The 25,704-nt window shown below is 56.7% G+C and overlaps 1 protein-coding gene across 8 annotated transcripts in view; it reads left to right on the top strand.

The window, feature by feature from the left end:
• GTF2IRD1 (GTF2I repeat domain containing 1) overlaps window positions 1–25,704 on the top strand; it is a 58,273-nt gene that overhangs the window by 3,929 nt on the left and 28,640 nt on the right. For 2 of the 8 annotated variants that reach the window (XM_083806059.1, XM_083806061.1), the window contains exons 1-7: window positions 2,311–4,689; window positions 14,268–14,396; window positions 16,263–16,404; window positions 19,408–19,554; window positions 23,171–23,354; window positions 24,546–24,856; window positions 25,339–25,428. In XM_083806059.1, the coding sequence (XP_083662185.1) occupies window positions 4,639–4,689; window positions 14,268–14,396; window positions 16,263–16,404; window positions 19,408–19,554; window positions 23,171–23,354; window positions 24,546–24,856; window positions 25,339–25,428 (1,054 nt within the window). In that variant the 5' untranslated portion in view covers window positions 2,311–4,638. Of the gene's footprint in view, window positions 1–2,308; window positions 4,690–5,625; window positions 8,823–14,267; window positions 14,397–16,262; window positions 16,405–19,407; window positions 19,555–23,170; window positions 23,355–24,545; window positions 24,857–25,338; window positions 25,429–25,704 lie in introns of those variants that run through there. The other 6 variants (XM_083806062.1, XM_083806064.1, XM_083806060.1 and 3 more) reach the window with 5 other exon arrangements.

Raw genomic sequence — 25,704 nt, forward strand, 5'->3', positions numbered from 1 at the left:
CTCTTTTTTTTTTTTTTTTGAATATGTCTTGTGCTTTCTCGCAGTCTGGTTGCTGCCAGGTGCTGCGCTTCCTGCTTAGCTGGGGGGGAGCGTTGATGTTCCTGGAGAACAAACCTCCCCCCCCATGAGGCACGTGAGGGATTTGCACACTTCCAGGAGAAAGGCAGTGCCTGCCCCGTAATAATCAGGAGCTTCATGGTGTAATTTGTGGGGGAGAAATCCCTTTAAATGAGACGAGGAGGCGTGTAGCCAGGTTGGGGCAGGGGATGCGCCGTGGGTTGTGTGGTTGAAAGAGAAGTGGTTGAGGAGCCCTTGGCTTCCTCCTTCCCTGACAAAAAAAAAAATAAATGGAAAAGCAGAGAAACCTCAGAGCTTTCCCTCTCTCAACTGATGACCAGAAGAATTTAGAGGTGGTTGTTTTGCCCTCGCGTGGAGGATCGCGGCCTTCGGTGTGCCCACCGCATCACAGGCCCGAGCCTAGGCCGCGCTCTGAACCATGGCCATGGCTCTGCTCCCCCACGCTGCGGAGCCTCGTGGTCAAAAGGCCGAATCACAGATCTTTTTTGGTGCCTGTGAGCTGCCCATGCTTTCCTGTTGCCTAAATCAGTGTGTAAATGTGAGCTCCGGAGGGGTGGGTTTTAGTCCCGCAGGCACTCCTCGTTTTGCCTTGTTCTTTTCGGCACCGGGGCTGCTGAAGCCCAGGGGTTGGCTTCCGTCTCACTCTTTATTGTTCAAGAAATACGATAAAGCAGTCTCGTTAGGTAAATGTAACGATGTTACAGCCCGCCATCTACTGAAGCGCTGCGTGGAGTGGCAGCAGCTCCTCGGTGAGCTGCTGCTGGTGGGGCTGGAGGGGTGTCACCTATCTGGGGCCGCGCACCTTGTGGTGGAAATGGGGTGGAGAAAGGGCTTTTCCTTATGGCTTCCTTCCCCTTCACCGGCCTGGGGACAGTTAAATCAGACTGTGACAACTGATTGCCATAGGAGCAGGATGGGCTTGTGGAGGGAGACTCCCTTGAGGGTCATCAGCGAGTCCCCCAAAAACCAGGGGTGCTGGTGCCGCCTTCCTGAGCCGGAGCCTCCGGTTTTACTGTAAGGAGATGTGCTCGTGCACCGGGACGTCTCTGGGGGTGCAGGGCTCTGGGGGTGGGGTGGGCACAGCCTGGTCTGCAGGGATGCCCCCGAGATGCCACCACATCCGTGGGAGCCGTGGACACGCAGCTCTGCTCTTCCCCCGCCGTCGTCCTTCCTCCCGTGGGGCAGCATCGCGGCCACTCAGGGCTGGGAGCAGCGACAGGGGTTTGGGGAGGGGGGGGACACCCACGCAGGCGCTGGAAGCCCTCCCGCAACCTCCGGAGGCGAAATATGTTAGGAACTCTGCTTGTTTAATGAGCCTTTGGGGTTTGGGGCCTTAAATAAACATCCTGGTTGGGGTTGGGGTTGGGGTTGGGGATGCTCAGCCCGCGGGAGGCCGGGGGGGCAGGGAGCTGTACGGGTGCCCGGAGCCTGCGTGCGCCTCCTGACAAGGTTATAAATTAGCGCCATTAGAGGAGGATCACCGAGAATAAATCGCTCTGCACCCTTTCGGGCCATTGCTGTGCTGTAATTTCATCTCGTCTTTCTGGGGACAAATGCCTAGAAAGCCCCCGGATGAAATTACAGCCACCCAGCCCGCGAGGGGGGCACTGCGCCCTGACTCCCAGCCGGGTGTTCTTGCCCCCATCTCACCGGGAAGATTCAGGCACCCCAAACAAAGCTCGGATGGAGGAGCTGAGCATGGTTTGCGTTGAGAACCCCACAAGGGTGGGAACAAGGGATTAGCAGGGTGTTGCTGCAGGGGTTTGGGGCAGGTTTTGCCAGGTGCCCGGTGGCCACGCTGGCCCCGTGCCATCGCTCACCGTGCGGCAGCGTGCCCGACCCGAAACCCCGGCCAAACACCACGGCTAAAACCAAGCAGCCCGTGTGCTATTAATACGAATGTGTGGCTAGAGCAGGAGGCGGGCGACCTTTATCAAGACATTAAACATTTATTAAAACCATTAGGATTAGCATCAGGTTATATTTATTTATTTTCTTTTATTTTACAAAAACTGGAGCACGTGAGCCCCGTGAGATGGCCGCACTGGTGCAGTGCATCCCCCGGCTCCGGATGGGTCCGGCGCCCAGCACCGCTTTGCTGGAGCCAGGGGTGGAAAAGAGCGAAGGGCGGCGTTAGTTGGCTTGTTCCCACCTGCCCAAAGGTATTTATTTCCCTTACGATGGGACTGGCGAGCGGGGGATTGTTCTGGGCTGTGGGCGAGCTCCCTGCATCCCTCCTCGGGTTTTCCCAAGCTGCTGCTCCGCGGATTACGCGCGCTCTTGAAAACGTCTTTGTTTTCCGATGTTTGCTATTGTAATTTATGTATGATGCTGCCGCTTGTTGAAAAACAAGGTCTTTATCTCCGTGGGAATTACACCTGCATAAATACAGCCCATCAATGGCTGCGTGCGCCAGGCACGCCGTGATAAAAGCCGGCTCCGGCGCCGCAGCAGCGCTGCAAAAGTTTCCCCCACTTCACCGCCGCTTTCCTCCGCTCCTCACACACCCCGGTGCTGGGATGCTCCTTGAAAGCGAGCTGCTGGTTTTGTGGGCGCGCCGCCCTTTCGTTTTCTTATTCCCCAGTTCTTCCTCCCCTAGCATCGTAGGTATTGCTTAGCATCGTAGGTATTGCTTCTGCTGTTGAGCATAAACATTTTTTTTGGTTCCCAGTTTATTTTTTGGGGGCGAAACGAGTGTTTTCGCGCTCGACGACCTCCCGGTGCTACAGAGCCGTCGGATGGAGCCATGAGCACGAAGGGGCTTCTGTGGGCGGCTGCCGGCGCAGGACTATTTTTAACACAGCCGGGATTTTACCGCGTTGCCGCTGATGCACGGGAGCACGTAGGCATCCTTTCTCATTTTTAAACCCGATAATTAACGTTAGCGCGCGGGCCGGCCCCGCTGGGGAGAGGCGCTGCCGACGATGCTCCGGGTTGCCGGGGCCGGCAGGCAGGTGGCCGCCGGAGCCCTTCGGAGGCGTGGGCGCTGCAGGACCAGACGAGCAGGAAGGGAAATCGCTGCCGTCGGGGATCCGGCCGCGGGCGTGGAGAGCGGTGGCGGGACACGCTCCCCGTCGGCACCACCGGACAGACGGACGGACGGGCGGCTGTCTGTCCCCAGCCTCCTTGCCCTGGCCAACCTTCCCCCAAAGTGGAACGGAGGTGGTTGAGTGCATGGTGGTGTCGCAGAGGTGGGAGCCAAGACGTGGGTGCCAGCAGCTCCCTCCTCTTCCTCCTCCTCTTCCTCCCCACAATTATTCGGTCGCGGTCGGGTCGGGGGGCGCCAAACCCCTGCACACTCCCCACCTGGAACCTCGCAGTGATGCCGGTGCAAAGCCTTGCAGCAAACGCAGCCCTTCTCCAACTGATGTGCTGCGGGTTTGTGAAGGGTTTTTCTTTCTCGTTTTTCTTTTTCTTCCTCTTTTTTTTTTTTTTTCCCCTGCGCTAACCCGCTTTTAGCCAGCGCTGTTACAAGGCGTTTAAGCCCAGAACGTTCCTTCTCGGTATTGATTTTGCTTTCTGCTTAAATCTCTCTTTATTGCCCTTGGTATTTTGAGGAGCTGGAAGGAGAGCGGGGAGAGCTGAGCTGCCGCTTCGAAGAGTTTTGCCTTGCATGGGAGGAGGCTGAGGGAGAAATCCCTGGCGATGGCAGCTCCCCAGTCCTCTGCCTCCCGCTGTGGGGTGAGGGCTGGGACAAGCCCTGGAGGTGTCCCCGTCCCACGGCTCCGTGTCAGCCGGGGTGCGTGGAGCAGGCTCCGAGGATGTGAGGGAAGGGCTCTGAAGCCTCAGGTGCCTGATGCCCAGGTAGCACCGGCATCCAGAGGAGCCGTGTCTCAGCTGGGTGAGCATCCCAGCAAACCCCACAGCTCCTTGGGGTCTCAAATAGGAGCTCAGCTCCTGTGTGGCGAGGCCGGGAGCTCGGGGCGGGCTTCGTGCCCTTGGGTCAGGGCGCGCTTCGGAGCTGTGAGCCCGGTGTGCTGCTTCTCCTGAGGAAGTCAGGAGGTGGGCAGGGGGTGCAAAATAAGGCCCAACAGCCCTGTTCCCAGGGAGAAATGTTCTTGGGGTGGCCGGCTTGTGTTCGTTCCTAGGCTGTAGTTTGGACCAGCTTTGTCCCCGTGTTCCTGCGTGGTTGGTTGCGATGGAGAGCCCCACTCTTGGGTCCCCCAAAGACCTTAACGTGCCGGTGTGATGATGGCACGCTGGGATTTTGCTACTAATAAGCAAATAAACCTTCTAATGAGCTTTTTGGACTCCTCCTGGCTTGCGCTGGGCGCGGGGCAGAGGGCAGGCGCTGGAGACGTTTCGGAGGAGGAGGTATGGCAGCACACAGCGCAACTACAGCCTCTTTAAATATTTACCTTCCCGGCACAAGGCAGCTCCGCGCTTCCCCGCCGCGCGCGGCAGGTCGAGGGCTCTCCAGCGCCCTGCTCCGGAGGCAGCTGCTCCGATTGCCTAATTGCTTGCCGCCCATTTAAGGGGAACCGATTAAGAAATTAATTCAGAGTCTTAGGCGGCGCAGAGCCCGATTTGAATGCTTTGATCGCCGCGGAGCAGGGACGGATGCGGGCGAAGGCGCTGCTCGCCATCCATCTGCGGCGGGAGGTAATTAAGGTACGGCTGGCGTTCGGGCGGTCACGGCTCCGGCGCGGGTTAACGCAGATGTGCTCGGGCTTGTTTATATGTAGGTTGACCTTTTTTCTCTGGGTTTCACCCCAGAATAGCCCGGAGATACCCTCTGTCAGTGCAGGTGAGCCGAGAGCCCTGCTTGTAGAGAGGGATGCTGGGGATGGGGAAAATACTCTTATTTTTTATCGGTTTCTGCAAGTTTTGTGGTGTGTGGGCACCAGGGGTTTGGGGTGAGGATCCATGCTTGGTGCTGGCCTGAATTTGGGTAACCGAGCCTCTCGGCACCGTTTCCTTGTCATCCCCACACCCACAGGGGGCTCCGAATCGGAGACGCCGCTTCGGTTTCCACTTCTCTGGGTGCTGGCAACCCGATTAAACCATCGCAGCGCTGCTTGGAAGAGAAATGTGCCATAAGGCAGGTTTGCTTTTTGCAGGATTAAAAGCAAATAAATATTTATACAGTATGCAAAGCAGGCTCGATAAGATATGCATATCAGTGAGAATTTGAGGCGGTTTAGTTTTGGGTACAAGATTAAGGGGTGTGCGTGTCGGTGCATTATGTAGTTTTAAAGGGATGTTTTCCTCCTGCTGCACAAAAATAAGAATAGGAAGAGAGAAGAGCGGTTTGCGCTTCTCGGTCCGCTCTGGTCTTGGGTTTCACGATCTCCGTGCATCCCCATATCTTTAACTGCAGGGATGGAAAAAAGCCAGGGAGAGAGGGCAGTGCAGGCTGCATTTCGTATGCAAATATCATGCTGGCCCCGTTCCTAATATTCGCTGTGTTTACACGTAAATGCAAACAACTGTTGACTTAGTTTCAACAGATAATGTGTTTCATAACACAATGGAAATTAGAATTAATCTGGAATTTAGCAGGGGCTGCGTGTGTTTCCGCCAGAGCTGAGGCTCCGTGGGGGCTCGGGACGGGGCTTGGGTGATGCTCAGCACCCCCAGCCCATGCTGGGCAAGGGGGGGGATTTCATTTCCCCTTTCGTCAGTTCTTGCAATTTTTTTTCTGGAGTCCCTCCTCGCTCCTCTTGGCACGGGGGGACCCGTCTGCCACCGATTCGCCGTGCTAAACCGGCCTGAAGGCGGTCCGGGCGCCGTGGGAAGGACGGGGGTTCCTCTGCAGGATGAGTGAGCTGAACCGGCTGGAAGTGCGCTCGGGGACAGCGTCCCCCGAGGTGATGCGGCCATGGGGTAATGCGGGGACAGCTCCTCGTGGGGAGCGAGGTGCTTGTGGGAGAAACGCCGGCGTCCGCATCCGCCGCGTCCCCCAGGGCTGGGTGGCAGCGCCCAGGTCACCTTGTCCTGGTGGTGACTCCGCCTGGAAGCATCCAGGAGAGGCCCCGGCTGCGTTTTAGGGCCTCATCCTGGCCTCCTCCGGCCTGGGGCAGCCCTCGCTGGGCTCCCAGCTCCCTCCAAGGCTTCCTCGTAGCCCCGGGGAGGAGCAGCATCGCCCGGGAGCCGATCATTTGGGAGCAGCGTCATCGCCGTCTCAGGGCGTCTGCCTGTCCCCGTCCATCTGTCTGCCCATCCCTAGTAATTTTTAGCCGACTGGCTGGCTCCCACCGGGCGCCGGCTGGAGGAACTGGGATGTGCCATCAGCCACCGGCGGATCTCCGCGGGGACAGGTGGCACCGGTGGGGACGTCCCGGCCCGGGGGCGTGCGGTTTTGCGGCCGCCAGGGCCCCCGGGGATGCCCTGCCCGTGATGTTGGGGTGTAGGGGAGCCGGATGCGTCCCCGGCCAGTCCTGCTGCCCGCATGGGACGCGCAGGGTAATTGGATTCCTGCCCGGGCTGGGTGGGGGCCGCGGGCACCCGGGGCTGTTTGTGTCCCGGAGCCGGCGGTGATGCAGCACCCTGATAACGCCAGGTAAGGGCAGGATTGCTGGTGTGGCCATGGTTTTTGGGGCTGGGGTGGGAAGCGGGGCTCCCATCCCGATGCGCACGCTCAGCATCGCCCGCGGCTCCTCTGTCAGCTCCTCTGTGGGTCTTCCCCTTAAATAAGTGGAAGAAAGGACCAAGCAGGATTTAAGAGCAGTGTGCTCCCATGTGTCGGTGCTAACCCCCCAGCCTCCAGATTGCTTTTCCATGTCCTGTGTGTCGCTGACGGTTGCGTGTGGGGGCTGCGGGGCCCCGAGCATCCTTTAATCCCCGCGGAAGGCCCGTTTCTTTAGTTATTATTGAGCTTATTTATGCGGAGCGGAGCCAGGCACAGGGTGGCAAGCGGCACGTCCTGTAACAGGGGGAATACTCGCTACTGAAACAACAATAACCAGAGAGCTGAAATATCAGCGATAAAATTAAACCGTAATGAGATTAGGCAGTGGCTCTTCTACCCGAGCGCGCCTCGCGTGGAGATAATTACACAGGAAGAGCAGCAAGCACGCTGCGGGCACGGCCGCGGGCTGGGATGCGGACAAGGGATGGGGACGGGCGCCGGGGCTGCTCCTGGTAGAAAAGGGGAACGGGGCCGAGCCCCGAGGAGCTGGACGAGGTGCAGACCTCGCCAAATTCATCGCCCCAACGGGAAGGCTTCGGCTGCAATTTCGTGCGTCGCCGGCTTGAAGCAGCCCAGCTCGTGTCCGGGCGCAGGCGCCGTGGCGTTTTGTCGCCGGCGGGTGGGATGGGGCAACAGAAAACGTGCTGGGGCTGCGACCTCGTCGGGAGGGATTGGGTTTTGGGGTTTCGTTTCTGCATCCCCAGGCACGGGGCATCACCTTCACCCGCACGCGGGATTTGCCTTTGATGAGGAGGAAAAAAGGAAGGGGGGGAAAAAAAATAAATCCGTGTGGCTGTGTGATATAAAATCTGAGTTTGGATCTCAGTAACCGCATGGAAAACAACAGGCTTTTTATGTTGGCTCTCGGGGTAGGAGGAGAGCAGGCTAGAATAAAGATTTACAGTGTTTGGGAGATTAAAGGCCCTTGGTACATTGTTCAAATACCACGAGATTAGTTTCCAAGGAGACGGATACCAGTTGCCATAGGCACCGGGGGGCCAGGAATTAGGATTGCGATTTTTTATCCTGATCACGCAAACAGTAGCTGAACGCTGCTAAAACTCCGGCTTTAAATAACACGAGTGTTAGCTTACATACCAAGAAAGCAGAGTCTGGAAACTGGATCCCATCCTCTCCCCGCTCCCCATCGCCCTTGGCTTCTCGCAGGGCGCCTCGGCCGCAGCCGCCCTGTGCCGCGTTGGACCCAGGTTTAAAAATCCGGGTGCCGCGAAGCGGCGTGGGGCACGAGCCCCCCGTAACACCGGGTGTCCGCCACCAAATGTTGGATTTTGGCCCCGTGTCGCTGCCGATGCAAAGCCCCGTGCGTGGTGCTGGGGGGACGATGCGCGGCACCGGTGCGCGCCTCCTCACCACCAGCCAGATTTCGGCTCCCGCTCGCATCGCACCGATGTGCAACCCAAATCCCTGGTGCAACCCCAATCCCTGCCCTGACGGCTCCGGGGCTCCCGGGCCCGTCTCATCTTCCTAACGAGGCTTGCTCTCGTTTCGCGCCGCCCCGCAGGAACTATTCGTGGGCGGCAGCTGCAGCGGTGCAGCACCAGAGCGAGCTCCCGGTGCCCCCTCCTAATTTTAGCTGCTGCGGGCCACCCGCTTCTGGGAAATGCAACCCGAGCCCCGGCACCGCCGCAGCACCCATCCCTCGTGGCCCTGCGACCTGGGCACCCCGCTGTAGCATCGGGTGCTCCCCATCGCAGCGCTAGCAGCATCCCTTCCCTGCCACGGCGGCGACGCTCCGATTAACGCTTTGGGTTTCCCCCCCTCCTCCTTCTCGTCTTTTTTTTTTTTTCTTTTTTTTTTTTTTTTTCCCTTCTTTAATAAATGAAGAGGCAGTTGCTCGAAGCTAGAGCTTCTGCGCCTGCCCGTCGGGAGGTTGCGGCGTGGAAACTTGGCTGCGTGGGGATGCTTGAAACGCGCGGCGGAGCTGGAGGGAGCGATCCTGCCTGGCTGCGGTGACATGGAGGCGTTATCGGGGGGGGCGCCCCGACTTCCAGCCGCCGCTTCGCTCCCGTCTCTCTCTTTGCCCCGTGCAGAAGCCCACGATAATTTTCCTGTTCGTCGTGCGTCCGCCGAGATCGGGATTTAGAGAAGAAAGGTAGCGGAAGAATGGAACGCTCAGATTTTGATTTCCATAGGAAAAAGCTAAATTCCTGCTGTGGAAACATCTCCTGGCTGCTCGCAGGAGCCTCGGGTTTGTTCTGCGCTTGTTTGCGGAGCGGGACGAAGCCGCACCGGGTGAGAGATTTGCCGTGGATTAGCTGGGGCAGCGGCGCTCCGGCTGCGGTGCCTGGGGATGTTTTCGGTTCTGTGCCGGCGCGTACGTGAGGAGCTTTTCCAGCAGGTGCCCTGATTTCTGTCGGTAAAGTAACGCAGGGGAGGAGGTGTCTCGTGGCCTGAAGCCGTTCCTCCCAGTATTATCCAGCTGGAAAGGGTTAAAGAAAACCAACAGACTGGTTTGGTTTGGGGGACCCCTCCCGGCCCAGGTGCGGGGGCTGCTGGCACTGTGGGGGTGCAGGCGCAAACCATGCGCGTGGTCAGGGTACCCCAGACTGTGCCCGGGGGCTGTCTGGCCCCCGATCACCTTCATTTTGGGACTTTAGCGAACAGCTGTAGCAAAAAAGGTCTGTGGATGTGGGGAGAGGTGTTTCAATGGGGCGGTGGTTATGGGGCGGTGGTTATGGGGCAGTGGTTGGACCAGGTTATGGGGCTGGGGGCATGCAAACCGGGCCTTGTTGTTCTTGCAGTGGACGCGTTAGCAGGGCTACGTGGATACCCCAAAAATCAAAGCCCCCATGCCGTCAGGAGGGCTGCGCAGCAGCCTTGGGGTGAGATTAGAGGTCTGAGGGCTTTTGGGAGTGTTTAGACATTTGAGAACGTGGATGGCTCTTTTGTGACCGGCAGGTATCGTGGTTATTTGCTGGAGCTGGCATCGGCGCCGACCACGCGGCTCACCAACCGCCGGCGGGGCGGGCTGTGCAGAACTGGGCGTAGGGGATTACATTTTAGCGGGTTACGGGATCGCCAGGGCGTGCGGAGCAGTTACTTCTCTGCCGGCAGGCCGTGCAGCTGGAGCCTTTCGTGAGCCCCTTCACGGTGCAAAGCGGTTGCTTGTCGGCGTGCGAGCAAGCTGCCCATGCTGAGCAGACGTCCCCATCGTGGTGACAAAGAGCGGGGCCGTGCCGCGGTGCTCCCACGCCCGGGACAGCTCTGGGTGCATTGGCCGGCGCTGCTGCTGCTGCCGCTGCTTGTTCCAGCACTCGGCAAAACCCCTCGTTGCAATTCAAGGCAACGCAAGCCAAGCCAAGGTTCTCATCACCGCCAAAAGACCCCAAAGACCCCAAAAATGTGTCGGGGTAGATCAGTGCCGTCGGTCGGCGTTCCCCCCCCCCCCGCAGCCAGGTGCTGCCCTGGCTGCGACTCCTGCCCCAAGCCCGTGGGGACGTCGGGGGCACGTCGGAGCCGGGGCCGCGGGGACGGTCCCTGCGCCGGGAGGGCGGGTGCTGTCCCCGGGGGGCTGTGCCCAGGCAGTGCCATTAATTGTCCCTGCAGCTCCTATCGGGACAGCTCGTGATGAATTTTAAAACACGTTTAATGATAGCTGGGGCTAATTACTTAAATGTCCTCCAGGGCTGGTGTAATTTCTAAAAATCCCCTTAAATGCGCCTGCCCAGAGCAGAAGGCAATTACACCCCAGATCCCTGCCAGCTCATCGTTACACACACGGACGTGGCTCATGGGCGCCACGTCCCCCCGGCCACCAGCGTTTCGGGTGAAACCTCCCGAGTGACTCAGGAGCCCCAGCACCATTTTCAGAAGTCCTTTTGGTTACGTGCAGGCGAATTTCCCCCAGCAGTGCTCCAACGCCTGCCCCAGGCCGTCCCTCCTCTCCCCCGGAGGGGTGAACGCCCCGTGAGCCCATCTCAAGACCCACCCTGATATATTTCTTTGAATATTTACATTCAGTGTGTTTCGATATATATATATATATACGCTTCATGCAGTAAAAATGGCCAGGGCTACATTTTTATAGACCTGCAGGAAAAAAATAAATAAATCACTGGATTTGTTTAAAGCTGGTATTGGTAGGGAACAGGACGAGAAGGCGATGCAGAAAGTCCTCGGTCCTGGGCACGCGGCTGTTCCCGTCCCGCAGCGCCACAGGTCCCCTGCTCGGCACGGGGCTGAGCCGGGGATAATGCCCAAAAAAGAGGTTATTGCCTTTTTTTCTTCCTTCTGCCTGCGGGACTTGGCTTTTGATGCCGCCGTGCATCCGTTCCCTTTGCTTGGTCCTAACTGAACCTGTTTATAATTTGAAAGTTACAACAACGCCGTTTTGTGCTTGGAAATTTCCTTTCGGGGGGGGCTGCTCCTGCTTTGTTTGCCTCATTTTGCTGTTTTGTTTGCTCGGGGCGCTTTGGAAATGGTGACGCAGCGCGCCGGGCGGGCGGATGTTTATTTTCGGGAGGGATGCTGCGAGGCGGGCGGGGAGGCGATGCCCTGGCTTGGTGTGGGGATTTTGGGGACCAGGTCTGTCCCTGTCCCCAGGAGCAGGCAGAGGGGGCGGGATGGGGCTGGCTGGTGATGGGGACACAGCAGCACCTGCAGGAACAGCTCCTGGTGGCAGCTGGGACTCGTCCTCGCGCCCTCGGCGCCCGGACCCCTCGCTTGGGGATTTCGCCGTGCCCCCGTCCCACCCGCAGCCAGCCCTAACTGGTGTAAGAATGGTTTACCCCAGTTTCCCTAAAGCTTAGTTTCCCTCTGATTAGACAAACAACTTCAAGCTGTACATCTTAATTTGATTTGAATAAGCCTCTCGCTTGCCATGAAGTCTTTTTTTTTCCCTCCCGTTTATTCCCCTTCTCCCCTTCTAAATCCGCTGTCGCTGCTGTTCGTGACCGTAAATGATTAAAAGATTTACAGGAATATTCCTCCCCCCCGAGATGAAGACCCAGACGCATCAGTTGGGCCACGTTTGTGCTTCCCCTTGGGGGGAGGCAGAGGGACGAGGGTGCTGCAGCTCGTGCTCGACGCGGGGCTGCCACCAGCCTCCTCCTCTGCACCACCAGCTGCAACGACCTATCTCTAATAGCAGCAGTATTTAATAATAATTAGGGCGCTCGTTGCTCAGGCGATGTGATCAAAATAAGGCTGTTGTCCACCGGCGCTCCCAGGAGGGTCAAGCAGCGAGCGGTGCTGCGTCCCCGGGCCGCTTCCCTTCCCGGCGGCGCCTCCAGGCGATGCGCGGTCCGAGCCCGGTGTCCTGGCTGGGACATCGGTGGCATCCCTGCCCGCACGGATGTCCCAGCTCACGGTGGCTTAGTGGCACCGAGCCGCTCGAGGGCTGCCTGAAGCCTGCGGGTGGCACGGCCCTTCGTCCCCCAGCCTGCAGGACAGCGCGCTTTTCGGCCCCCCGCCGTGTTTTCGGCGAGCCTTTTGGGTCCCCTCCCCAGCATCGTCCCCAGGGACAAAACTCCGCCGTCAGCTCCGCTCGGGCAGGCAGCGCTGTTAGGAAATGTCAGCTGCTTTTAAGAGGATTTTTCTGGGTCAGTGTTGGCGTGGTGCAGCGGAAGCACTGGCACTCATCGCTCCGCCGGCCAAAAGCGCCCGCGCGGCCCCGCTGTCCCCTGCCGCTGTCCCTGCTCGAGCAGCCGACCCAGGGCGGGTCTGGGACGCAATTTCTGCAGTTTGGTCGTTAGCATTTCCCTAACGAGGAGTTGTCCCTGCCCTCGTTAGCCTGTTTGGTGCCCTGCTGAGTGCGCTCGTCCCTCCCGGGCACCGGCAGAGATGCCCCCATGGAGACAAGGGGGCCAAACCCCACTTTTCTCCCCCCGGTTTATCTGGCACAGATTTGCCTGCAGCTAATTGCTGCAGGTCGGATGCAGGCGTGAATCAGAGCAGGGCGGGGAACCGATTCGGTTCTCCCTTTGACTTTCAGCCCTGGTTTTAAGCACGGTTTAATCTCGGCCCAGGAGGCAGCGGCACCGCGCGCAGTGCTGCCGGGCGGCTGCGGTTTTTGTCTGCGCAGCAAATCGAGTTACGCGCAGGCAGCTTCATTCATATTCCTCGGCTCGCCCTGCCCGGCTCCTTCTAATCTCGCCTCATTAGAAATTCCCCGGCCCCTTTTATCTGCTCGCAGCTTCAAGCACATGATTCACGGTCTGGTTTGAATGGCTCGCCGGCGTTCTCCTCTCCTTTTGCCATCCTTTATTTGCAGCTTTCAAGCCGGGCAGTGCCGTGTAGCGCTCTGCTCTCCCCTTCCCCTCATTTTTGGGTGCTGCGGGCGCGATGCTGTACCTGGTGTGGGAGCAGAGAGCTTGGTGCGGGGCGAGCCCCTGCCTCAGTTTCCCCTGCAGCGTCGGCATCGCCCTGGGCCGTGTCCCGTGGGTGGACCCGTGCGTGGAGACCTGGCGCTGTCACTGCACGTGGGGCTGGGTCCAGCTCAGAGCTGTGTAGGGACACCAGGCGTTGGTACTGTGGGGTGGGATGTTCCCTGTGCTTGTCTCCGCCACCTCATCCCGAGTGGCTGGGTGCTGTGGCGTGGCTCGAGCCAGGTCAATTTTCCCTCTTTTTTCCCCGTTGTACAGCGAGGGATGGAGCTCCTGGGGCTCAGCTCCTTTTTGGCTGCAGGGTCCCTGCTCCCACTGGCTTCGACCCCCAGGAACCCAAACCCTTTCCTGAGCGGCTGTTTGGGTGACACCCCATTGCCTTAAACCCCTTTGAGACCAAAAAAAAAAAAAAAGGAAAAAAGAAAAAAAACTAACGAGGCTTTTGCTTTCTCCCCAAACCGAGCTTGTTGGTGATGACCGAGGTGAAGGCAGAGCACCCCGTGGCTTTGGTGCATCCTGAGGACACCTTTGGGTGCCAGACTGCCCCCTCGGCGTAGGGAGAGCCCCTGGCTATGGGGAGCGTGGGGTGGCTGGCACGGTGTCCTCATGGGGACGTGTGTGTCACCCGCTCCCTGTCCGCTCGGCATCCTCCCATTTGGCACAGCCACGACCCCCTTTGGTCAGGGTGTCCCTCGTGGTGGTGACATCTGCCCCGGGACGTGTCCCAGGGCTGGAGGTGGCTGGAGGTCCTGGTGCTGCCGGGGCGCGTGGCGCTGGCGCCGGGGTTCGGTTACGGCTTGGCAGCGTGCACGGTTATCTGCTTTTCCTGCTCCTGGCAGGGATGAGCTGATTCGCACGTGGGTGTCTTCCGCATGCCTTTGATTTTCTGCTTCTCCTCTTGCTTCTACCCACCCGCGTGTGGGGTGGCTCCACCGGGGAGATGGGGCCGGGGGCGTGGGCTGCCCCAGCCCCATGCCGTGCCTCAGTTTCCCCTGGCATCGTGGTGGTGCCACATCCCTGTGTGTGTCCGTGGGGCAGGAGGGACCCAGGAGGAGCAGCAGCACTGACAGCAAGCTGAGTGCTTGCTCAAAACCCATTTTTTTTTTTGTTTTTTTTTTTTTTGCGACTTTCATCATTTTTTTTGCCGTGAGGGGCACGCACCATCAGCACTCCTGTCAGTAACACAATGCCTTTTTTTTTTTTCCTGTTTTCAGGTGAATATGGCACTGGCAGGGAAGCCTCTAGACGTGACCCTCAGCAGCTCCAGGCCTGAGCAGTGGAACATGGTTTTCCCCCAGAAAGATGAAATCATCACCAGTTTAGTGTCTGCCTTAGACTCCATGGTAAGAGGCCGTGGGCACCGGCGCGTGGCGTCCCCATCCCCTCCCTCCCACGTTTGCCATCTCCACCTACTGAAGGCACCGCTGCAGCCCGAGCAGGGCTGACAGCCCCGGGGCTTTCAGGAGAAGAGGAGGAGGGAAAAACCTCCATCACCGAGCCCGTCACGTTCCCCTCCGCCGTGGTAAAGCCCGCGGAGCTGCAAAATGCAGCACGCGCCCCGTCCCGACAGCCCTGCGGACGGGGATCAGCCCCAGCTCATCCCAGCTGCGCCTTGTTTCCCCATTAATATTTATGTCGGTGTCAGCTGAATGTAGGGGCTGGATTGTTGTTTTTTCTTTCTTGCTGTTTTACCGATGTTACCGTGAGCTTTTACACAACAGGAGAACAATGGCTTTTATCTGGGAGAACAAAGAAAATAACTTTCATATCTTTTGACGTAGAATTCCCGGTGGAAGCCTTGCATAAGTCAGGCGTGCTTACATAAACAAGATAACTGTTGGGATTAATTCTCGTGGACCAGAGCTAATCTTATTTTTAACTGCGAGTGTGATCAGGAAGGGAAAGTGCATGTGTGGCAACAAATACCTAATCAAAAGCAGTATGCTAAGTAGCCCTCCCCTTTAAAGCCCAGCAGTCAAGGTATTCACCTCGAGTGCATCTGCAGCTCTGTGCAGGTAGGCATTTTTCCCCCAGACAGCAATTTCCTTCTTTTTGACCACCATCAGCACGTTAAAGAGCAGGTTCCCCGGAGCTGACGCGCCCCACGTGGCTTTGATGACACCCGTGCGTGCCATCCCGTACAGCAAATCGTGGTGTCGTAGTCGGGTGCCTGATGAACGCACGTTCCACAGCCTCCGAGCCTCACCTCCCGCTGTAGGTTGCATAGTTCCTTTTTGCATGTTGAGCTTTTCTGAGCAAAATACTTCAAGTTATGTTGGGTTCTTGAGAGGAGGCTTCTAAAACCCATATGTTTTGGTGATGTGATTAAATACTCCCTTCCTGAAGAAGCTGAGCAGGAGGTAAAATGGCAGATAGAGTCTGCTTTAAGCCCAAGTGAGTCAAAATCGCTGTGAAAACGTGGGGGGACTGGGAGAAGGTGGTGGCTGTGGTGGAGTTTGGTCCATGGGTAGCTGCTTTCCGGCTCCATCCCTGCCTGCCCTCGACTCGCAGCATCCTCCAGCTCACTGGGTCATGCTTTGGGTCACCTGCACTCGCTTCTTGTCACCGCTTAAGGATGGAAGTGGGAAAATCCCCGTTTAAATTCCGAGCCGTGGCTGGCGTCCTCATGGCGTTGGTGCTGTGGCTTTGGGGAAGGGACTCAGGCTGCGGGCGCTGCATAACAATCATAATGAAAAATAATAATAAAAATGCATATACACGTGTGTTATGTACAGCAGGAAACACACGTTACATAAAATGGATTAATGGAGGAAGTTCTTTTCCATCTCTTTAATGTTTTGCATAACTGTACCAGAAGAATCACTCGGCTAATCCAGACTTTGACCATATTAGTGTTCTGTAGCCGAAATAAGATTCCCGTGCTCCTTATTACGTTAGGGTTGGTGGAAAAATACAAGTTGTTGGGTTTGCTTTTTCACCAGGGATGTTTTCTTCTAAAGAAATACTATGAAGTGGTTACTTTTAGGGGAGGAAAAGTAGAAGCGAAATGTTTTCAAACCAAACCAGCTGCTTTTTGCATATCTAAGCCACGTACCTTTATGGAGTCGTAAAGTTGCCAAAGTGTTTATAGTGTAGGGGGTGCCATAAAAACCATCAAATTTGGACCAAAACAAGAATATCATTGATGATGGATGCGGGTAGCTGACGCGAGGCACCGCTCCGGCTCTGACCCGGCCGCGTCTCCGCAGTGCTCCGCGCTCTCCAAGCTGAACGCCGAGGTGGCCTGCATCGCCGTGCACGACGAGAGCGCCTTCGTGGTGGGCACCGAGAAGGGCAGAGTCTTCCTCAGCGCCAGGAAGGAGTTGCAGGCCGACTTCCAGAAGTTCTGCCGTGAGTATCCCGGGTGGGAAGGGGGAGCGTGGCGGGGCGCGCTGAGCTGCGTGTGCGGGCGATGTGCTCGGGTTCCTTAATTGTGTGTTCGAGGACGTGCCGGTTGCAGGAGCTTGGTGCTCCGTTAGCTCAGGACCCCAAAATTGCACAAAGAGGCTGAGGCTGGGGGATTGGGGTGGATGGGAGCCTTTTTCAGGGATGGCACCTCATGCTCTGACTCCTTTCCAACGCATCCTTTGGTCAGTGAGGTCTGGGGCACGGCCGTCTTGGGGAATTAGCAGAAATGGATTCTTCCAGGGAACAGCCAGGAGCCAAGGGTTTTCTTCTGCTTTTGGAAAGACAGGAACAGATTTGGGGGACTGGGAGTGCTGTTTGTGGGGATGTTTACTTTTGGGGGGCCAACAGAAATGGAAGGACACCTTGAGCGTCCCAGGTGCCACCACCCACTTCGCCCAGACGTGCACATGCTGTCCTATATGTAGGCCCTACAAAAACAAACCGAGAGGCTAGGGGAAGGCGGGAGGACCTGAGGTTTGGCAGCATCCCTATCAGGCCAGCTGGAGCTTACCCCCACTGGTGGGAAGGGAGGTGGTTTTGGTGGCGCTGGTGAACCCCAAGCTGGGGAGAGGTGGCCCAGAGCCGATCCGCCGGTGCCCAGTGCCCGCAGCAAGCGCGGCCACCACGCGCGGTGGGACGTCGGTGGGGGCGAACAGCCTGCGTCTGCGTGCACACATGGCCTGGTGTTGATGGAAACCATATTCGTGCTTAATCCGTTAGAGAAATTGCTCAAGAACGGTTCATCCTAGTGAAAACATGAGTGCTGTAAAGCTGCCAGGGTCACTGTCTGCTTGGATGATCCGTTGCACATGTGCCGGGCGAAGCGGCACTGCTCGCCCGGAGCGGTCGGATTTGCAGGACAGCTTCCCCAAGCGCCTCGGTTCTCCCGGCCCTGCTCCTCCGTCCTGCTGCGGACGGGAGGCTGACATTTCTCCCCCTCTGTTTGGAGCCAGCAAAGCTGCCTGCAGTTATTCTCCATCTTGATGGATTTCATTCTGTGTGCAATTTTTTTTTTGAACAGAGGCATTTCAGGGAAGTTTCTGGGGGTTCTGGCTCCCCACCGCAGGCAGAAGGCAGGAGAGGAACTTAGTGGGCAGTGCAAGGGAGCAAAACCTTTAAGTTAAAGACAAACTGTGTCACCCCACAGCTCTCGTTAGCTGATGACTGTCTGCAAATCTCACTTTTGGAAACAGCCACAAATGCTCTGCTCGGTGACCTCCGACTGTCCTGGGGCGAGCCTAAAGGTACCCGGGCGCTCAGCATCGGGTCGGAGTTCCCCTCACCTTCTGTTTAATTTACACCTTTGTGAAAATGGAATTGTAACATCTGGTACAAACCATGAAATCCTGATGGTGGGGTTCTGACAAAGCGGCTGATACTCGAGACAGGGTGAAATGCGATAACTCTGTCTTGAATTATAAATGGCCGAGGCTCAGCTCCACTACATAAAGCTCTTACAACTGGCATGCATCGTAAAGCATCCCTGGAAATGCCTCTGATTTATAGTCTAGCTGCCCCCTTAGAAAGGATCTGAAATAATCTAAACCAGACATCACCGGGAGATGTAAGAAGCCTCTTATCTGCCGAGCTGTGCTCCTCCGGGCACACAGACCTCTCTCGAACGCTCTCGTTTATCTGGGACTCTGGCTCAGCCTTTCCTGACGCGCAGGGGGACTTGACAATTATAAAGATTGATGCTAATGGAGGGGTGTTTGCGCCTCGACAGGAGGGAGAGTCTTGGAAGGTGTGAATTTGGGTGGATTTCGCCATGTTTGTAAATTACCCAGGGTCTCCTCCCCAGCAGCGTCTCCGTGCCCCATCCCTCTGGCTTCTTAAAAATAATAAATAAATAAATAAATAAATGGGGTGGAATTTAAAAAGGGTCAGGGCAGCAGGTGGAGGTCTCCACTCAAGTCAATGATGGGCGGTCGAGACACTTTGCAGCAGGGAAGCAAGGTGCAGTGTGAGAGCAGGGACGAGGAGGGACAGCGTGGGGGTGACACGGGGACACTCCCTAAAGCCACCCAACAGTGGCGGAGTAATGCTTACAGTGATTTGTTTTAATTATTATTATTTATTCTAAGTCATTTGTGCCGGGTATCAGGAGAAGCACGACACGAGCCAGCTCCCAGAGCTGGGCACAGGGCAGTCACCTGCCCTCGGTGCCGATGTCCAGGCAGACGTGGCCGTCCTATTTCTGTGTCCCCGTGTGCCAGGAGGGGTGGGCGAGCTTCTCCTCGAGCACCCACGCGGCAGCCAGGGCTAATCTCTGGCGAGAGCCTGTCGAGGATGATGAAGGAATTAGTCCTTTGCCACTGAAAATCCCTGGTGAATCGGTTTAGCTAGAATGGCAATAATGCACTTGCAGTGTTTAATTTTCTGTGCATTTAGAGACGCAAGGAAGTCGTTGCCGAAGATATGCTTTATTTGAGGTTTAATGGGGGAAATTAGCAGGAAATAGCTAGTATTACTGAGGTACGTGATGCTGAAGGGTAAAAAAGCCTCTGAGAAAGGCGGATTTTCTTTTTTCAGAGAGATTGAAGGCTAAGCAGATTGAAACCAGAGAAAAGAAACACACTGGCCAATTAATCACAACAGCGTCGGCGCGGCTGGGTGTGTAAAATGGGGGTGCTGGGGCACACGATGGCACCGCTGCCCGTGCCTGCACCTTTCCCTGCATGTCTGGGGCTGTCATGGGCACCCCTGCTGCTTAAAGGATTTTGCTGACACCGGGGTCTGGCAGGGGGTCCAGTGCCTGTGGGGCTCCGGGACTCCGGGACTTCGTGCGTTGGGTGGGCAGGGATGTGTGCTGAAGCGGGCGGTGCTCAGCCAACTGGTTTCGTCGTTTCATGCGGTCGCTGCCAGGTGCTTTGAGGCTGCTGGTGGTGTTGCCCCTTGAACCTTTTCCCGCCGCAGCATCTCCCCTTTTCTTCTCTCCGCCCGCAGGAGTCCAGCAGCGGAGGGAGCAGGACGCAGAGGCGCAGAAGAAGGCAAAGGAGTGCGGGCGAAGCGTGCTCAGGGTCTCCCCGGACCAGGGATCAGACGTGTACCTCCTCAGGAAGATGGTAGAGGAAGTGTTTGATGTGCTTTATAGTAAGAACCTTCACGATTCCATTTGGGGATTTGGATGGCCCCGGGGCTCGCTGCGCTGCCAGCTCCAGCCCGCCTCGGCGAGCGTGCTCCTGCCCGCGGCTTTGGGACCGGTGGCCCCCAGCACGGTGGCACCTGCTGATGTGCAGGGTCTGCGCTGTGCTGAGAGCAGGTCCAGCCACTGCCTCGTCCCTTTGCAGGCTGGCAGTGAAAGGGGCCGGGCCCCAAACGTGTAACACCGTGTGCCACAAAAAAAATCCCTCCTCTTGGGGGGGGGACCCTCCATTGGGCCAGCTGAAGGCTCTGCCGAGGGCTAAATGGGGTTCTCACGTGCACCTTCATCCTGAACGCTGCCTTACAGCATCTCCTCACCAGCGCGTGTCGGGGCTCCGCAGCGCCTCGCTCTCCCCTTTCCATGGCAGGCCTGCTTAAAAGGAAAAAGATGACTTTTCTCGCAGGCGGCCCCACAGCCTCAGCTCCGTGAGACGAGCTGGTGCCATTCCAGCGCATGCATCATCCCCAGCAATAAAGCTTCTGCAATTAAAATGTAGATGACCATATGGCTGCTGCTACGTAGCCCAGTGGGTTGCAGAGCTCCCTCTGGGCCCAAGCTGTGGATGCTGGAGCTGCGGCAGTGCGCGCTCCGCGCTCAGGACGTCCCCACTTGGGGATCCATGGGGTTTGCTCGCAGCGTTTTGGGTGTTAGCAGTGAGGATCGGGCTCCTCGTTGTCGTACAGCTCCACGTTTCAGCGCTTGCTCCTACCTGCACGCAGAGTTTGCTGCTGCTTATTTGAAGCTCGCCCAGCCAGTGTGCACTGCGGGCTTTGCAGAGGGAGGGGAGGCAGCATCACTTCCCCCGGCCAGGACAGTCGGGATCAGAAGCTGAGGTTTTCTAAAACCACTTAAAGGAAGGACTTGGATGAGGTATTCCCATTAAAGGGGGTGATCAGGTCCTCTCGCTGCCTTTGAAAGGCTCACCCCAAGTCATGAGGAAAGGAAAATGCAGAAAAGCCAAGAGAATGAGCCGGGGCTGGCGTTGCAGCGTGGACAGAGCCCCACGCTGAGCTGCAGGCTTCCTTTTCCTGCTGCTGCAAGAAAGCCAGCCTTTAAAGCCTCCGGGGAATGTGGCAATAATTCTCATATAATGTAAATACCTAGTTATATGAGAAGTTTGACCAGGGTGCATTGGCATGGTGAGGGACAGACTAGATGGCCGGTGTGTTAGGGTGAGGCTGGAGATGCAGTGTGCAGGGTTGAGGTGTGGTGAACGTGTGCGTGGGTTTAACACGGAGCCCTGACAAGTTGGACACATCCCTGAGCAGAGGGGTTCGGCCCCGGCGTTACCGCACTAAGATGTAATTCTGGCTTTGCTGCTAATTCAGCCTCAGGAGCTGTTTCCATCCCCACACCTACCTTGAGTCTCCGTCTAGGGAAATCTGCCGGGCAGATGCTCGCCCTCGGCAGCTGCTCGCTCAGCAGAAGGAGCTGTGGCTTGGGTAACATCTGTTGATCTGGGGGAGAAACGCAGCTTGCCAGCAAGGCGAGCAATGGGGCCATCGCTCCCGGCACACCCTGCATCAGGTTTTGCACTGGGGCTGTGATGGGGCTGTGCTTGTGTAGAGAAAAGCCTCTGCTGGTTGACCAGGGAGAAATAGCGCAGAAGACAGTAGGTGTCCCAGGGTGATTCTGTTCCTAATACCGACAGGACTGTTAGAAATTAGCAGTTATCTGTCTTACTCTTTTTTTTTTTTTTATCCTTTCAGTTGCCTCACATCAACAGGGATTGGAAACAAAAATCTTAGAAAATGCTCAGTCAAAAAGATCGCATATTCCCTCCAGAGCTGGGTAATCTCCACACCAACAGGATGACTGATTACCGCCGGCTTCTATTAAACAGGCATTAATGATGATTATTGTCTCTCTTTAGCTAAACCATGAGCCTCTGCGTGGCAGCGCGAGGCTTGGTGAAGGTCACTTTGACAGTAACACATTCCCCATAAAAATGTGTTCGGGGAGTTGTCGAGCTCTGAGTTGATAAGGAGCCGCTTGGGCATGGGGAGCGTTTCCCCACGTCGCAAAGAGAGGCGATGGTGGGAGGTGGAAAGCCGCTAACGCCGGCGCATCGAGGCAGGGAAGCTGCCGGTGCCTTCTGAGCCTGCAGAAAGTGTTCTTGCAGTGTTGTGGTTCAAAGGTTTGGTTCGAAACTTCTGTTATTGGCTTAATTAAAACATTATCCATCTCGGCTATAAGGAACCTTGATGGCTTGTGCAAGTCACACATCATTAGTTATCATGCTTTGCTTCAAAGAACATGTTGAAGAAATCACTTTTAATAAGGACTTGCTGACAGTGCCACAAGATTTCCAGGCTTTCTGTAAGATCTTTTGTGTTTATTTTTATTTTTTTATTTATTTTTCAAAGAGAGAAAAAAGAAAAGATTTTAAAGAAAATCACCAGTATAAAATCCCAACACTGTTTAAATGTCCCCCAATCTCCTCTGCTCCTCTGCTCGGTGCTGTGGCCTGGATGGAGACCCCATGGGACTGGAGATGGAGGAGCGAAACCTTGCCACGCAGCCAGATGTTGTGCATCTGGATGCTGGTTTGCCAGACAGGTCACATTCATGCACGACTGTTCCTTCTGCTTCGTGCTATGAGCACCAGGTTTATTGGTTGCAGCTAGTTGGGTTGGTTTCCGGAGTAATTGCTCAGGAGAGAGCAGCTCAAGGGGCTTGGCGATTTCCCCCTGAAACACTTCAGCGGGGCCTGGTTTTCTGTCTTGTCTGGGATGCAGGCTGCCTCAAGCATCCCAGCTGTGGGGACACGGCCTCTGTTGTAATTTTAGAAAATCTCCGCAGAGCAGCGATGCTCTCTGGTCAGCATTCACTGCTCGGGAAGGGTTTGATGCCATTTGCTCCCAGCCTTTTGGGGAGGTTTAGCTATCAGAGCTACCGGTTGTGTCACCAAGCCAGCCCCATGCATCTGTGGGATTTGGGGGCTGATGAAGGGAATGGGGCAGTTGAAAGTACTGATGTTCACTCTGCCTTCCAGTTGAGGAATGAAGGGAAACTGCTGGGGGGTTTCTTCTTAGATTTCCATGTGCCATGAGGCTGCCTGACAGCAGCAGGGCTCAAAGTGCTTTCTATTTTTTTTCCAAGAGGTAAAATAAGAAAAAAGACTGAAAAATGCAGAATAGCTCAGTAAACATGAGATAGAAACCTGCACGAGCCCGTCATCCTCCTTTGTCAGCACTTGGCTACCTCTCCTCTTGCCGGCGACCAGATCCCTTGCTGGCACAGGTCCATTGGGACGCCATGGGTGGGCCAGGTGACCCCAGCGAGGGATTTCACTGTGCAGCCCCAGAGAGGAGACATCTGCTTATTGGCTTTTGTGAGATTTTTATTAATTAATGCTTTGAAAGTGCTGAAGGTCCTTAAATGCTAAGCGCAGAGGTAGGAGACGGCTTCCTTCACCTACCTAGCCTAATGGCGTCTCCACCGGGATCTCACAGCAGTGCCCGTGGTCGCGGTTTTGCTCTCGTGTTTGCTCCTTGAACCCTACCTGGCTGCAGTCCGGAGGGTTGGGGGTCCCTGCCCTGTGTAACTCTGCCCCTTCCCCAGGTGAAGCGGTGGGGAAGAGCAGCGTGGTCCCCTTGCCCTATGAGCGGTTCCTGAAAGAGCCGGGACTGCTGGCGGTGGCCGGCTTGCCCGAGGGGATCAGCTTTAAGAAACCCATGGAGTACGACGTGAAGTCCCTGATGGCCATTTTAGAGCACAGCCACAGCATCCGCTTCAGGCTAAAAAGGTAATTTCAGGGATCCCGGCAGGGCTGGAGGGGGGCGAATCCTTGGCGTGTTGGCCCGTGTAACGCTGGTGTGGGGTGGGGCTGCTGCTGAGCGGAGCCGTGCCCTCGCTGTAGGAGGGCCCCGCCAGAATTTCAGCTGCGGTACGCTAGGTGCTTCCTCGTCTCCAAAGAGGTTTCCAACGTAAATGTCGCAGGCTCCTTCCTAAGTGTTTTTACGCCAGATGACGAGGGAGGCTGGGGACATCAGCGGGGCGAAGTCCCTGGCTGTTGTGACTGTATTGTCACAAGAGGCCTGTCGGTTTTGGGTGTGTTTCCTCTGAGCTCGCCTGAGTTGAAGCACCTTGGATCAATTCAGAGAAATGCTGAGCACTTGCAAATACCTCCTTTGAAGGCTCAGCACTTCTGGAAAATCAGGCTGAGATAGCTAAAAGTAGGACACGCAGAATTTGAGCTGTTTGTGTAACTGTGGCTGCCTGTCTCATGTGAGGCATGTGCGCTTCCTTGCTACGAAACGCATCCTTGAGCTGCCTGAGGTCCCAGGTGAGCGTGCCATGAGTCCTTGGTGCTGAGAAGGGCAATACAGTCGATTGGTGACAGTCCCACAAATTGTTTTACTCCTTGGTGACAGTCCCACAAATTGTTTTACTCCTTAAACGCACCAGGCCACGGAGCTAGACGGCTTTGCCGGAGCTATAAACATTTTGAACTACCATAAGACTGATCTGCTCTACTTAAAGAAGAAGAACATGATGCAGGTGCCGAAAGAAGCTGTAGAAGGCTAGGTGGCTACCATAATTTTTGAAATAATGAGTAAAAAGGAGCCAGGCAGCCCTCAGTGTACCCCTCAGGGTGTCCCCTCCTGGGCATGGCCCATCTGAAGGCTCTCCTGTCCCCTTCCACATCTCTGCTCGTCCAGCTAATTAATCCTACTCTTGTCTGCCCTGAACAATGGCAGATGATGTGGGCAACTTCCGAAGCCTCTGTCCCCACAGTTTTGAGCTCTGCACACCCCGTCTTTCCCCCACCCTTGCTTTAAGCAGTTTGCCCCTTCCCAGGCGCAGGGTGTTGGTGGCAGGAGGATGGCAGCTCCTGGCACACGTAGGCCGCGGTGCTCAGCGCCCAGGTCACCAACAGTGCCATGGACCCGAAGGAACCTGTTTTTTCCTCTTCTTCTCCTTTTCTTCCCTTCAGGCCGGCGGATGAGCCCAGCAGAGAGCTGAACACTAGCGTAGACTTGACTTGTACCTCCCTCGCGCCCAAGGGCAGCCGGGACGCTGGTGCCAACGGCCACATGGCCAAACCCTCCGGCCAGGACGCTCCCTCTGCCGTAGCTGTGACCAATTTCTTATACGGTGTCTCGCTGCCTACGCAGATTGCCATGGACCTAAAGCAAGAGGTGTCCTCCGGTCTGCACGGGGCGACCGCGGCCAGCGAGGCGCTGCTGCCCAGGCCCTCAGGAGAGCTGAAGGTGCCTTCCTCACAGGAGTACAGCGACTGCTGTGGTAATAGCCTCGAGTTTGCTCGCAGACGAGGGCCTGGTGCGAAGCCCCACAGAGCTGAAAGGGGAAAGATGTTTTTCTGGGGGGCTGGGTTGGGCTGTAGAGCGGCCTGCTGAAACGTGTGGGGTGTGTGGGGCCGGCAGGGTGTGACTGGAGGTTGGACCCCAGGCTGTGACAGCACAAATTGGTAACAAAATTGGCCCTGGTGCTCACGCAGCCCTCGCAGAGATGAGGAAGCCCCCGTGGCACCGTCCCAGCCCTTCCCTGGGTGCCCTCTCTGGGTCTGGGGGGGACATGGTGTGTCCAGGACCCCACGGGGTGGTGAAGGGGAGGGCAGATGAAGGAGAGCTGGTGGGGTGAGGGACATGGCACAGCTGCCCAGCCCTGGGTCGCTGTCACTGGCGGGGACACGTAGGAGCTTGTTGAGGTGCCCAAAGCGTCATTCAGGCTCTTATCAGCCCTTTCTCACCTTCTCTCATGTCCAGGACAGAAATCGGCCGTCTCTGGGGGCCCTCTCATCCAGAATGTGCACTCTTCCAAGCGCATCCTCTTCTCCATTGTCCACGACAAGACAGGTCTGTGTCCCACCTCAGAAGCAGCCATTGGGCACCTCTTTGGGAAAGGTTCCCCCACCCGGCCATAAATAGTCTCCATCTGTCCCCGTGGTCTGTGGGGACCCTGCAATGCCACCACACAGATGGCAGGGAAGTCCTAGCCCCGCACTGTGCCTGGGGAGCCAGGGCATGGCTCGGATGAGGCTGTTTGCCCAAGCTGCCAAGGGCAAATAGGCGCCGAAAGCTTTGCGTGGTTTCAAAACAACTGGAACCCGCTCACCCAGGCCTGACCCTGCT

The sequence above is a fragment of the Anser anser genome (genome assembly GCF_964211835.1).
Source record: "Anser anser genome assembly, chromosome: 20".
Taxonomy (NCBI): domain Eukaryota; kingdom Metazoa; phylum Chordata; class Aves; order Anseriformes; family Anatidae; genus Anser; species Anser anser.